Consider the following 15,077-nt stretch of genomic DNA (forward strand, 5'->3'; position numbering starts at 1 on the left):
TCTCTCTCTCTCTCTCTCTCTCTCTCTCTCTCAGGTATTTGGGCAGCAAACAAAATTGTGTACAGAAATGCACGTTCTGCTGTGCTCTCATCTTTTTCTTTTTTTTTAAGACTGTGCAATAATACCTAATTACGTGTTGCTCAGCTGCTACTTGGTTCTTCCAATTGAAGGACACGGGACAATCAGCTAGAACCTGTATTCTTAAATGTTCCATTATATTTTCAAAGGCCACATAGATTATTTGTCGGGTTCTCATGGGCGTTTTGTTTTCCTTTGATGATACATGTTTGTTGCTTACTGTCACCTATGAACACACTCTTGAAAATCACAGCAAATTGCAGCAGCGTCTGTTAAAAGTGGTTTGAGATAAAGCACCGAAACGTTTGCGAATATGGTCCCAGACGCGACTATTAAGGTATGTAGTACCTCACCTCCGGCAGCTAGTCCCAAGGGGAACATTAATCCTCCCCGAAGTAGGCCACGCCAACAACTCTATGTACAATACGGGGACACGATACGTTAAAAATAAAGACAATCAATATGAGGTTCACTATCATGATACGCATTGCTATTATTTACAAAACGGTACAGAAGCTTTTTTTTTTTTCTTCTTTGTCTTCTTCTTCATTGTTTAACACCATTTTCTACACGTCACGTCCCTAATGAACACATACATTACCCTTGGATAGGCAGTTCGTCCTTGGCTTTCTCAGGAGACTGCTGGGGCAAAATCACTTGGGACTCGAGGGCTTTTTTTTTTTTTTCCTCAAAATATGGCCTCCAAAGACTTGATCACTAGGATTAGAAAAGTGTCGTTGGCTCAGTCTTCCCAGGAGACTATAAAAGAGTCCATCTGTAGCATATGCGCTCGAAACTCTTGACCCTGAGCTAAAGCACGTGCAGATGATGCCTTGTAACTTCACATTTTCAACATTCCACAGTGAGAAAAAGTGAAAACCTATCTTTTCTGGTGTTAATTTCACCAGACATTATTGATGCAATAAACGTTATTGCAACGCATTATATAAAAACTGACTCAATTCAATATTTCAAGTAATAAAAGTGGATTTTAGTTCTTCTATTGAAATTACTTATACAGTGAAAATTTACAACGAATACATAACGAGATACTCTGATACTCCTTTAACTCTCAGGTTGGTACACGAGTACGCAATTAAATGGTTATCTTTGACCCGAATTAAGATTTATAAATCATAATTATCTTGTATTGAATACCGTGACTGCAGCATAACACACACAACAGTGGTCTCGGAAGAGAAGCTGTTTCTACAAACTTCCACGTATTCAGTCATATCCTTGGACAATTATTATTATTATTTTTTCTTTTTTTGTGACTCCATCCTTGTCCCACCCTTCTCATGTCCAACACAACAATGGATGATTTGGGAAGTGGTCGGTAAATCTCACTTAAGCTTTATACATGATCGAATCTTACTTGACTCTTTTGTCTGATGACTTCATGTTTAGATCTCCCTCATCAGGTGAATTTTGGACTTACTAAAAATGGTTTCTTTTCCAAGAGCTTAAGCTGAAATTGTCTGACATTCATTCACGAGTATATATATATATATATATATATATATATATATATATATATATATATATATATATATATATATATATATATATATATATATATATATATATATATATATATATATATATATATATATATATATATATATATATATATATATATATATATATATATATATATATATACTGTATATCGTATTTTCAGATTTTTAAGGTATTGCACCTAGCTTATTTTCTTAGTAACAAAGTATATCAGAATTAATATCAAATACCATTTTTTTTTTTTTTTCCTGTTTTAAGGTATGCTTATCACTGTCATTAGGCTTTTTTTTTTTTATTCTTTTATTTTGCACAGTATGTCCTGCAAAAATCACTGAAAAACCACTTATGATTATTTAATCCATATGTATTATTAGTTATGTGGTACATTATTATAAAAATATTTTAATCTTCAATATAATGTAACTTCTTCCTAACATAATTATTTTTTACTGCCCTACATTACATTGCCAAACATTAATTCTCCCATCTCTTTAAACCATCTTCAATCAAGCTTTTTATCTTTATATGTTTCATGTTTAATTTTAAATTGCTTTTCTTTAAATGCCTTTAATCACTCTCTTCACTCTTTTTTCTAGCAACTATCTTACACTGGAACATCCCTGTAAAGACAAGATAACCAAGACAGGGCACCTACATATATTCACTCTCACCTCCACACATTCCTTAGGACAAGCTTCAATGTCATTCCTTTTACAGTTAATATATTCTCACTAACATTTTTTTTTTTTTTTCTCTCAACTGTCTTCATATATACTTCATTTCTCCACTATGAATTTCCTTTTCCTATTCCTTACTTTGTGACACTATCTAACAAATTTTCTCAAAACTATAATATGAATGTGTTGATTTTACAAGGCAGTACAGTGTCTCTTACCATTATAGGGTGCATCAGATCAATCTCTCAGGAATGGATTTTTAACTTAGTGACCATGGACCCCTTAAGGTTCCAATGATGGGCTTCAGGAGTCCGTGAAAGTCAGGTAAAAGTTCAACAATTATATTCACTATATTTTTGTATGAAGTTGTCATATTTTTTAATATATACCAGATGTTAAGTATTTTTGTTTATTGAAGAAAACCACTAAATTTTTTGGGTGGCATGGGATGTTACTGTACACAGTCAGATGACACCAATTTGCCATCATTGAAAGAAATCAAAGAAAACATCCTGCCCTTATTTGTAAACATCATTGTCAGCATGCCCAGTATCTTGTACCACTCCACATTATATGTATTGTTATTCCTTCTTTTTCCATGGTCCATCACTGCTTTCGAATATTTTTCATATACTTGCCAACATTGACTGTGTAAGTGATAAAAATTTTGCCAAAGATAACCTCATTGACCCAAAGACAAAGGACAAGTTACAAAATTAATTCAACTTAAAGAGCCTTCAAGAACTGTAGTGGTGTTTTGACACAAGGACACCCTTGTCCACCAAAGCCAGCTGTGGGTGTTCTGATTCTATTTATTACTGTATACCTCTGTGAGTCAGCACTTGCTTCTATCAAAGCGCAAAATCTAAACTGAAACGCCAAGGATGACATGCATATTACCATGTCTAAGACCACTCCATAGTTTCATCTTATGGAAGCCAAACATTAAAATGAACTTTTGAACAGAACTGAAGTTCCATTTTGTTTAATTTGCACAACATGATTTATTAGTTTTTGTACGGAGTAACCATCAATTTTTACATAATGTGAGATTTTTTTTAGATGACTTCATTTTCTATATATGTATTACACTGTATAAGTCAATATATATATATACTCGTATATATATATATATATATATATATATATATATATATATATATATATATATATATATATATATATATATATATATATATATATATATATATATATATATATATATATATATATATTTTTTTTTTTTTTTTTTTTTTTTTTTTTTTTTTTTTTAATACATTCACTGCATGCAATGCTGTCAGTGCATTATTTGCATTTTTTAAGAGAGAAGATCTATAACTTTCACTTGATTCTCAAAGGAATCCATTATTAAAAAAAATTAAGCACCCCCTGCTCTAAAGGGTATAGTGGCATATAGATTTGTCATGGTAAGCTTTGCAGCCATGCCAATATAATTGTCTCTTCTTCATACTCTACATTCTTTACTTGACTAAAGTATCAGCAAGCATTGTAATTATGCAAAAGCTGCTTCACTAACCCACCATCACCTCTTGCTTCTTACAATATGGATGAATATATAACAACACATCAGTGCAAAAACTATCCTCAGACAGACTGCTGTCCTCCTGGAAAGTGGCAGGCAAGGCTGCTGCACAATCTCTGAACTTCTACAGTATCTTCAACAATCTAGTAAAAACCCAAAAGGACATATAGCATTTGAAATGCCTTGTAATCCCTTGTAATAATCATGTAATAAACAAGAGAGAGAGAGAGAGAGAGAGAGAGAGAGAGAGAGAGAGAGAGAGAGAGAGAGAGAGAGAGAGAGAGAGAGAGAGAGAGAGAGAGAGAGAGAGAGAGAGAGAGAGAGAGAGAGAGAGAGAGAGAGAGAGAGAGAGAGAGAGAGAGAGGGGGAGAGAGAGAGAGAGAGAGGAGAGAGAGAGAGAGAGAGAGAGAGAGAGAGAGAGAGAGAGAGAGAGAGAGAGAGAGAGAGAGAGAGAGAGAGAGAGAGAGAGAGAGAGAGAGAGAGAGAGAGAGAGAGAGAGAGAGAGAGAGAGAGAGAGAGATTCCTCAGTTATTCATGCACTGTGCATAGAAACCTTACAAGTTTTCTTTTTAGGTCAATTAGCAGCTATATAAAAAAGTTTTAATTATAACTTACTACTATAATCATATGGCAGTGTTCTCAGTCATAAATCTAACACCAGAAAGCATTCACTAAATTCATCATAAAATTGACCATAAGAAGGTAATATTCCTCGTTCTACTTAGACCCTTTTAAAGATACCAAAGGAAGTCATGTGACATCTCATTCATCAGTCTCAAATACAAATCCCTTCAGCTGCCTCTTATTAGATGACAAGAGGAACATATAACTTGACAAAAATACAAGATCATAAATCCTACCCGGTAAGACTAAAGCAAGATCTACACTATTTTACCAACATTTGTTACTACTTCTATAATTCATACTACTCTAGATGTTCAAGATTGCCATTTATAAAGTGCTCTGTCATATATCTAAAGTAATAAAAATATCATCCATTATCCTTATGCTAATGATCTCAAGCAAACACAACAAAAATTAATTATTACAATTTTTTATTTATCTATATATTTACATACCATAATTTTATACAGCCTGCCCAACAGTATCCCTGCCTTGAGAAGCCTTTAGTACATCATCTACACCCATATGATAAACTTTCATAAGAAACTGACAAAACATTTCTTAAGTTTTTGTAAGAAGTTTAACTTGAAAAAAAATTGCAGAGTATGAACTGAACACTTTATAAAACAGGAAAAATGAGTAAAGAGAAGAGAGTCCTTTGGTGATAAACAAAGCTACAGCATACCACAAAAAAAATCCTCACTCTTCACTGATTCTGGTGACACCAATGATGCAGGGTTAGCGGGCAGGCACCCAATTCTCAAGTACCTCGCTAAATTTCTTTCTCTCTGGAAAATAAATAAATAAATAAAAAGCATGTTATTATTATTTTTTAAGCCACAAAATAGGTGGCTGTGGGTTAAACCAATATGAAATTAAATGGAAAAATCTTCCACGTTTTTTTTTATGTAAGAGGGCCACTAAAAAAAATAATATGCCAGCTCCCACAGAGATGAAAAAAAAAAAAAATGTCTTGAAATCCCCCTCTTCAAAGAGTTCAAGTCATAGGAAGGAGGAAATACTGAGGTAGGCAAGGAGTTCCTTAGAGTTGCATTAAAGAGTTGGACTGAATAGAGATGACAGAAACAAGTTCTATGTAGCATGGCTGTGGGAGGAGGGGAGGCATTCAGTTAGCAAGATCAGAAGAGCAGTAAATGTGAAAGTAGCAGTAGAGGATAGCAAAAGAGTAATGTTAATTAGTTAAAGAAAGAGAACTGAGATGATGAAATGTAAAGTATAATAACAACCATGGCAACAGACAGATCCTTCAGGAGAGAGATCAAGAAAGAATAACAGAAAGGTGAATGAGAGAAAAGAAGCTGTGAAATTTCTCTACTGGTAGATTATGAAGAACCTTTGGCTAAGATAAAGATATAAATCAATCTGAAAGAGCATGACTTGAAGGGGCAAAGGAATGGGTAAAATGCAAGGGAAAATTATTTGTACAATGAAAAAATTAACTAGATTTTTAGGAAAAAATTCTGAAATGTATACAACAAGCACTAATACATCTTGCAGTCATTACTGGATATCAGGAAATAAAGCATGGGTGAGCTGAAAAGGAAGGTTCATCATCATCTTTACGAAATGAGTGGAGTGAGCCATTTGGTCCCTACAACCTCATTCCTGTCCTTGAAAATATGTCAGTGGCCTTAAATGGTTTCTTGAGACATCCTATGTTTCTTGAGAGGGATCATGCAGTCTGGTATGGTTCTGGCAGCAACTTTAAAATGCTTTACAGAGGGAAAATATCACTAAATGCACCTTGCAATTTTCTTGGACACACTATGGCTTTCTCCACATCTGGAGACTATTTGGTACACATAATGGAGAATGGGGAGAAAAAAGGACAAAGGAAGGTGAGCGAGGAAAGGTAAGAGATAATACCATGATCATGGCTCTCCAAGTCATAATCATGGCTTAGAGGGCAGTGGTAATAAATATCAGTTATCTTTTTTTTTTCCATACAACTACTACAGATCTCACCGAATTGCCAGAAATACAAAAGAAACATAACAAAATAAAGAAGTAATATTATGGGCACCACCACCACCACCACTACCATCACTCTTCTCTCTTCATAACTAAATTTTAAGAAACTCACTTTTTTTGTATTTTAACAATTTGTAATCATCAAACCTAGTTAAGTCCTCAGGATAAACAGGACTTAGCAGTGCACAAAAGCATCTGCATCAGCTCCTTCACTTCCTCCCATATGCTACTAAGGAGAAAATTCAGCAAAATCCCCCACACACACACTGTGGTCACAGACCAGTGGTGGTAACAACCCAGACTACTAACAAAATGAATGAGTTTGATGATCATGAATTGTTACAGTACAAGAGGAATGACCTCCTTGAGGTCTGGCTGAGGAAGGAGAATGGCAATGGCATCAACACACACAGCCTTACAATGTTTTTATTCAGTTTACTTCATCCCTTCATGAGGTACCATCCTGCCCCTGATACATTTAGGAAACCCAAATGTAAAACAAAATCATAAATCAATAAATAAACAAATAAAATAAGAATAAGAATAAAAATAACTCAACACATTGAATGGCTGCCACAAGCACACTACATGAAAAGCTTTGTGAATGAAATGCAATGTCAATGCAGCAAGGTGAGGCAACATACAAGGGTATGCACACTACAAATCATTGTTAACAATTCACAACTGTTTCTAACTCTCAAAACTTTCAAAAAGTGAATTTTGATGAAGTCCTAATTTTTATGTAATTACACTCACATTTTCTAACATGCAGTGAAATATTGTCTTATTTTGGGATCTGTAATTTTTTAAATATCCTGCCTCAGTCTTTAGCTACCAATACTAAATTTTCTGAAAGTGAATTTTAAACTCTAAACTTTGTGCAAATGTGTTCTGACATTTTTTAATACAGTATTACAAATGCAGACTTTTGCCACCTGTTGAGTGAAATATTTCTCCAAAATTATGATATTCAAAGCACAAAGCATAAATGTAGTGCCCAACTTAGTACTGAGTACACCTCTATGTGCTGTAAGTAGGTAATGATCCTCAGGTAGGTGGTACAGGTCAATAAATTTCCAACAGTAAAAAAAAATTGTAATGACTAATAGTGAGTTTACATAAATCATTCTATAGTTTAATACTTTCACTGCTATTTGGTGCATGCTTCCTCAATCACTGACCACTCTGGAATATTTCTTCCCATTCTACACTCACCCTCAAACATTATGCTGGCTAGAGATTTTTAAAAATCTATCCCTTTTCATCTCTTCCTTTCTTGCAGATGCTTTTAGCACTGAATTGTTACATCACAGTGAAAGCATTAAAGTACAGTTGATGATGCTTGGTTTATAATTAAGAGCAGAGCTAAGTTAAACTCAGGTTGATGGATCTTACATATGAGCAGAGCATGACTTCCCACCCCCAACTTAGCCATCACACTATCCACATGCTTAAAATCTCTGGAACTACACAGCCACCAACTGCAAGAAAACTCTTTTGATTTTGGGTGTGTATACCTAGTTTTAATCCCTTCTGCTGAGTGGACCTGATGGATAAATTGCAAAAAATGGAAAGTTGTCTCATATATGGTTTCTAACTACTCAGCTGATTCTGATTCTACTGAAACTTGGTATGTGTTATGTATCATTTATATGTGCATAACTAAGCATGTCAACTCTGGACTTTGATCCACAAATGCCTCATAACACAACCCACAAACTGACCAATTATTGAGCTAAAATTTGGTAAAAATATACACATCAATGTGCAGGTAGAATTCAGATTCCTCTCGTGCATGTGCAAATCACAGGATAAAACTTATAAAAAGGTGCTCTCAGTTTTCTGCAGTTTTTAACCCACTAAATTTTGTCTCAGCAAAAGCAAAGACATACCATTAGATAAAGAACAGAATTCCCTATGAAATGCTATACAGAATAAGGCTTCATCTCTCAAAGAGTTTTGAATTATAGTGAACTGAAATTAACTGTTATGTTGGATGTTTCCAAGCATTAAATCTTTAATAAACTCACCTTTTTTTCCATTACTTTTCCCAGCTATTGTTTTTAAACATGTCATGGCATAGTAGAATTCTAAAGCTTCAAAATAAGACCACAATGACTTTCCTTTGATCAACATTAAGTTTGCTACAAGTGACACAATAAATAAAGATAAGGTCACTATTCAAGAATTTTCACACATTAAATGTGATCTCAATGAAACTGGATATACACTATTCGGAGCAGAATCAAATGTAATATCGACTGGTAGGTATTTATAACAGGTCATCACCTAGAGATAAGTTCTGAGTTATAGTGAGGTCAAGTAGATAATTTTCTCACAAGGTGCTGTAGATGCTCTTGGTGAGTATTCTGTGCTTAGTGTGTAACACTCATTCACTGCATATCAAGGCATTTTACTGGTATTTTGTCATGCTTTCAAATCCTGGAAATGCTTTATTTGGTACAATTTGTGTAGCATTACTTTCAGTAGTATTCTACCAAGTCTTGAGACATTTTTATTTTTCAGGAGTGCATCAAACATTCTCAGAAATTCATCATTCTGTGGGCGACAGCAAATATTATAATAACAATAATAATAATGTATTTCCTTAAGAATTTTGGTCTGAAAATAACAAATACACAAGAAATAACAACCCAAATCCACGAATACCTAAGAAAACCTGACTCTCGTGTTTGAAGAACAAGAGTACAATAATATGTAGAAGCTCCACTTAATTAAATGATTCAGCAAAGGCCAAGTCTGTGAAATAGAATATTTCCCTAACTTCAATGTTCAATATTATGCTCTATTTTGCAAACCTTTATATTTGATGGAGTGCTTTTTGCTAAAACCTTTAAGGATAATTAACAAGGAAAAGTTTTATCTGATTATCAGGACTGAAAAGGCACACTTGCACAGAGGTGGAGATGTTTGCACAAGAAGCATGGCAAAGCTAGCAAGAGAAATTCATTCCATTCAATGAATTTTGTTCACTAAATGGAACACTTTGATTCTAAAGATCTTGAGTTTACTAAACAGAGCTTTCTGCTAAATCATATTCTGTTGGATTATTGTATTAGTTAAATAATAAAAATAACTTTCACAGTTGGTGAATACATGCTTGGTAAAGATTAAACAAGTTTGTTCACAGAGCAGCACAGGCCAGTCTGTGACTCAGTTTGGCCCATGGTACCTTAATGTTTGATGCCTTATTTATAGTGGTGATGTCATAATGAAACATTAATAATGCAAGCCAGACTAAAGTCTGGCATATCAGAAAAAAAAATCTGTACAAAACAAAGAAGTCTAGATGTTGCTTGTACCAGAATTTTCTTTTAACATCCTTGTTTGGTTCCAAATTACTCTACTATAACAGGATGTTATTGTGTATATATAGCATAAAAAATTATGTTTAAGCTTAAACTGAACCTATAGAAGTGCCAAAAGGAAAGTCTGTAATACCTTTCTTTATGTACCTAGTAAGGACTTCCTGATCAGCAAAATCAAAGCGATCTCCCTTATTTCATATAAAAATATCAAATAAATTACCTAATAAAGAAACAAAACACATTCTCTTCTTTTTTTTACATGAATAAGATGGAAGTTACAATTACAAACTTGAAAAACATATCATCTCCTCCCTTACAAGGAAGCAAAAATTTGTATCTATCCAAATAATTCTTTGTCATTTTTGCAAACATGCTCTCTCTCTCTCTCTCTCTCTCTCTCTCTCTCTCTCTCTCTCTCTCTCTCTCTCTCTCTCTCTCTCTCTCTCTCTCTCTCTCACCAATAGGAGGGAAGTCCTCAGGGTGACTCAGGATGTAGTTGTAGTAGATGTTGTCTCTGATGGCTGCCTGCTTTCTTGTCCACCTGTCCACTTGAATACCCAACAGCAATCCTACGCTGCCAGCAATGATGTGCCGCTGAATACCTGCAAATTAGTCTTTCATTTAATCATAAGATGCAATTAGAAGTATGTATTAATTGTACATAAACTAATACTTATATGCAATCTCATCTCTGTCTTTCATGATTGATATTAATAATGGTTAAAGGCAATGGACTTTGTTTTGCTGAATGCAGAACATCCCAGAGTCTGCATGCTTCTGGGCACACCCAGCTGCAGTCTAATATAAACATAGTGTCATGTTTTGGGCAAATCAGAAACAGAGATTATAAGGTGGCCTAAGTTCATGTCAAGCTGATAAATGAAAAAAAAAATGTAGATATGAGCTGTTTGATGACTAGATCTCACATGATTCTGCTCTTAAACATAAATATATTGCCAAATCACATAATTCTTTGTTGTTATACTCTTCACAAACCATAAAATAGTCATATTACAAAAAGCATGGGTTACAACTCAAGAATAAAAGTTACAAGAAGCCTGTTGGCTTCTCTTAATAATATAGTACATATAAAGAGATACGTCTGTATGTCCACATATGAACCATATAAATTTGCTAAATCTTCTAAATCCCCTAAATGACAAGCACGTTGAGGATGTTTTTCCTTTTAATAAGGAGATTTTAAATATAATGCCTCTGTCACTCACATTTCCTTCAATACTTAACCAAAAGTCTAAGAAATATAAAACAAAAAGCAAAAACTTTTATCCTTCCAATTTATGAGGTTATTATACTTGAACTGAATGCTGTACTTTATCTGTAAGCTGAGATTAAGCAACTCAACCAACTCCTCAGCAGCATTACTGACTTGCGCACAGCTCAATCCACCTTACAATGTTAAGCAGTACTTCTTGCCACTATCATTTTCAATACCAAACTGTCTTTCTATAGGTCCACCATTTTCAGTTACATCTACAGATGCTGAAAGGGATGGACACAACTAGCTTCTCAAGCAAAAGGATAAGGTAGAAAACCTGACATCCATAATTGAGCAAGGAAATCATAATACAGTAAAATCCCTCTCATCCGGCATTCGAGTATCCGGCACATTTTTCCCCAAGCCTTAAAATCAATAAAAAATCAATTTGTACTCATAAAATCGATTAAAATTCCCGTGCGAGGCATACTTTGTCCCCTCGCCACCAGAGCGCACTGCTTCGCGCCACCCGTGGCCCGCTGCACTGTGTTTACTCAGTGGCTCAGTCCCGCGTGTGCACTGTTTATCGCCTGACGCCTTCATCATGCCTAAAGTTGTAGAAAAGAGGAAGCGTGTTGTGCTTACACTTAAGCAGCTGATCAGATCAGCTGCTGATTAAGATCAGCTGATCTTTGTTATGGTAAGATGCGTGAGTGTAGGGTGGTGATTGTGGACATAATTTCACTTCTATTCAAGTATCCGGCAATATTCAAGTATCCGGCATGTCGGCGGTCCCGTTGATGCCGGATAAGAGGGATTTTACTGTATAACAGAACTTTGTAATACCGAATCATACTCAAAACAATTTCCAAACACTATTATTTGATTTAAGGCCGGAATACTCTTGACACACTTATGCAACAACTATTTCACTGACACACACATTACTGAGTAATCTGTCATTCAGGGTGTTTAAGTTCCCTACTGATTCTGCTCCAATAATTCAATAAATTTACAGGGTCTATTCTAGTCATCTACAACCTTTTTTTGAATACTGGCTTCAGTTTCTTGAAGGGAAGCACCTTGAAATAAACTGGAGAAGTGAGAAAATATACACAGTAGGGTACACAACAACACAGTCATTATGATGTACAATTGCAATAACACACCAAAATTTCAATAAATTTTTAATTGGAATAACAAACAAAAACTGTCATAACAAACTTGCCATTCATGCAAGCACTGGAATTTTAATAAATATTTAATCAGAATAACAAACCAAAACAGGCAAGATGAATTTGCCATTCGTGCGAGCAGTGAAATTTTAATAAAAATTTAATTGGAATAACAAACTAAAACTCACAAGATAGGATTGTTCTTACTTTCAGAGAGAGAGAGAGAGAGAGAGAGAGAGAGAGAGAGAGAGAGAGAGAGAGAGAGAGAGAGAGAGAGAGAGAGAGAGAGAGAGAGAGAGAGAGAGAGAGAGAGAGAGAGAGAGAGAGAGAGAGAGAGAGAGAGAGAGAGAGAGAGAGAGAGAGAGAGAGAGAGAGAGAGAGAGAGAGAGAGAGAGAGCTCCAATAGGGGTTTACTCTTGGGTTTACTGTATGCATACGTGCGACACCAGCAATAAGTAAATATGACCTTTGCTTGTCAAAGCAGCATGAAACTCATGAAACTTTTTTTTTTTTTTTTTATGTAGGAAGGACACTGCCCAAGGGCAACAAAAAATCTAATAAAAAAAATGCCCACTGAAATGCCAGTCCCATAAAACGGTCAAAGCAGTGGTCAAAAATTGGTGGATAAGTGTCTTGAAACCTCCCTCTTGAAGGAATTCAAGTCATAGGAAGGTGGAAATACAGAAGCAGGCAGGGAGTTCCAGAGTTTACCAGAGAAAGGGATGAATGATTGAGAATACTGGTTAACTCTTGCGTTAGAGAGGTGGACAGAATAGGGGTGAGAGAAAGAAGAAAGTCTTGTGCAGCGAGGCTGCGGAAGGAGGGGAGGCATGCAGTTAGCAAGATCAGAAGAGCAATTAGCATGAAAATAGCGGTAGAAGACAGCTAGATATGCAACATTGCGGCGGTGAGAGAGAGGCTGAAGACAGTCAGTTAGAGGAGAGGAGTTGATGAGACAAAAAGCTTTTAATTCCACCCTGTCTAGAAGAGCAGTATGAGTGGAACCCTCCCAGACATGTGAAGCATACTCCATACATGGACGGATAAGGCCCTTGTACAGAGTTAGCAGCTGGGGGGGGTGAGAAAAACTGGCGGAGACGTCTCAGAACACCTAACTTCATAGAAGCTGTTTTAGCTAGAGATGAGATGTGAAGTTTCCAGTTCAGATTATAAGTAAAGGACAGACCGAGGATGTTCAGTGTAGAAGAGGGGGACAGTTGAGTGTCATTGAAGAAGAGGGGATAGTTGTCTAGAAGGTTGTGTCGAGTTGATAGATGGAGGAATTGAGTTTTTGAGCCATTGAACAATACTAAGTTTGCTCTGCCTCAATCAGAAATTTTTGAAAGATCAGAAGTCAAGCGTTCTGTGGCTTCCCTGCGTGATATGTTTGCCTCCTGAAGGGTTGGATGTCTATGAAAAGACGTGGAAAAGTGCAGGGTGGTATCATCAGCGTAGGAGTGGATAGGACAAGAAGTTTGGTTTAGAAGATCATTAATGAATAATAAGAAGAGAGTGGGTGACAAGACAGAACCCTGAGGAACACCACTATTAATAGATTTAGGAGAACAGTGACCATCTACCACAGCAGCAATAGAACAGTCAGAAAGGAAACTTGAGATGAAGTTACAGAGAGAAGGATAGAAACCGTAGGAGGGTAGTTTGGAAATCAAAGCTTTGTGCTTTGTCTGACACAGAAGAACCATTCCCATATATCTAATTGTGTTCTCACTTGAGCAATCTTGTACTGATGACCTCTCGTGGTTAGGTTAGTTTAGTTAGGATAGGTTAGGTGGCGGTGGTGACAGCCGGCTGGCGGCCAGATTGAGCGTCAGCTAGTCCACTCTGGGGGAACATTGCCAGGGAGTGTTACTGCTGTGTTACTTATTTGTGAGGACCAAATCTTTTCTTTCTGGTACATTTCTGTCTGTTTTGTATTCATCTGCTTTTTTTTATTTTTTTATTGCAAATCATCAGTTTCTGAAGGGCAAATAAAAAAAATAAAGATTAGCGTGAAAAACAACTTCCAAATTAAAAAGAAAAAAAAACGGGATGAAAAATATTAGAAAAAAAAGTTCGTCCGGAAAAATGATTGGTAAATGAGTAAAAATTTACCCACAGTCTTTCCCTCCCCCTAGATAAAAAAAAAAAAAAAAGTACCCACCGCTGAAGGCCGGCCTCCTGCTGATCACGTTCATGAAGGATATAAGACCAACACCAGCGGAACTCATGCCAACAGGATACCAGAGTTTCCTATAAAGACCCAGGTCCGGCATAGGGGCATCCGGACTGAAGTAATCGGCGGGGTTAATCTCGGTCCGTGTGTCGACTTCCATGGCTTGCAGCTGTTAGTGGTCTGCCTTTCGACTACGGAACTAATATATTTATTTGTTATTGTAAGAAGTAAGCGTTATTTGTTATAGTCTAATATTAAATGTTTTTTTACGTAATCATATAATGTACCGAGGACTGCACATGCATTTACTACTAATAATGCATATTGCAATTAGGCAGTTTACACTGTGATTGACTCCCAGCGGAGGCTGCACTTTGCTGACGCGCCAGCATCTTTCACATTTAGCTGAATGGTGCATTATGTACATCAAAAAAGCTTCTGCAGGCTGTTGTATTGGGACTTCCTTCTCTGTTTCTTCAGCCTCTTCACTCTTGTGACCACAGCAGCATGACTATGTAATGAAACTTCGAGAGAGAGAGAGAGAGAGAGAGAGAGAGAGAGAGAGAGAGAGAGAGAGAGATGGGAGGAGTGGCAGGGACAGAAATTAACTGGTATGAGGAATATATATATATATATATATATATATATATATATATATATATATATATATATATATATATATATATATATATATATATATATATATATATATATATATATATATATATATATATATATATATATATATA

The 15,077-nt window shown here is 35.6% G+C and overlaps 1 protein-coding gene across 1 annotated transcript; it reads right to left on the bottom strand.

The window, feature by feature from the left end:
- Positions 1-4,856: 4,856 nt before the first annotated feature.
- On the bottom strand, positions 4,857-14,527 carry LOC135104217 (NADH dehydrogenase [ubiquinone] 1 subunit C2-like). The gene is made up of 3 exons (XM_064011351.1): positions 14,317-14,527; positions 10,223-10,366; positions 4,857-5,231 (listed from the first exon to the last, which is right to left on the bottom strand). The coding sequence occupies exons 1-3, from the start codon at positions 14,486-14,488 to the stop codon at positions 5,182-5,184; spliced, it is 366 nt and encodes a 121-aa protein (XP_063867421.1). The 5' UTR covers positions 14,489-14,527; the 3' UTR covers positions 4,857-5,181.
- Positions 14,528-15,077: the final 550 nt, after the last annotated feature.

This window comes from Scylla paramamosain, chromosome 10 (assembly GCF_035594125.1).
Source record: "Scylla paramamosain isolate STU-SP2022 chromosome 10, ASM3559412v1, whole genome shotgun sequence".
NCBI lineage: Eukaryota > Metazoa > Arthropoda > Malacostraca > Decapoda > Portunidae > Scylla > Scylla paramamosain.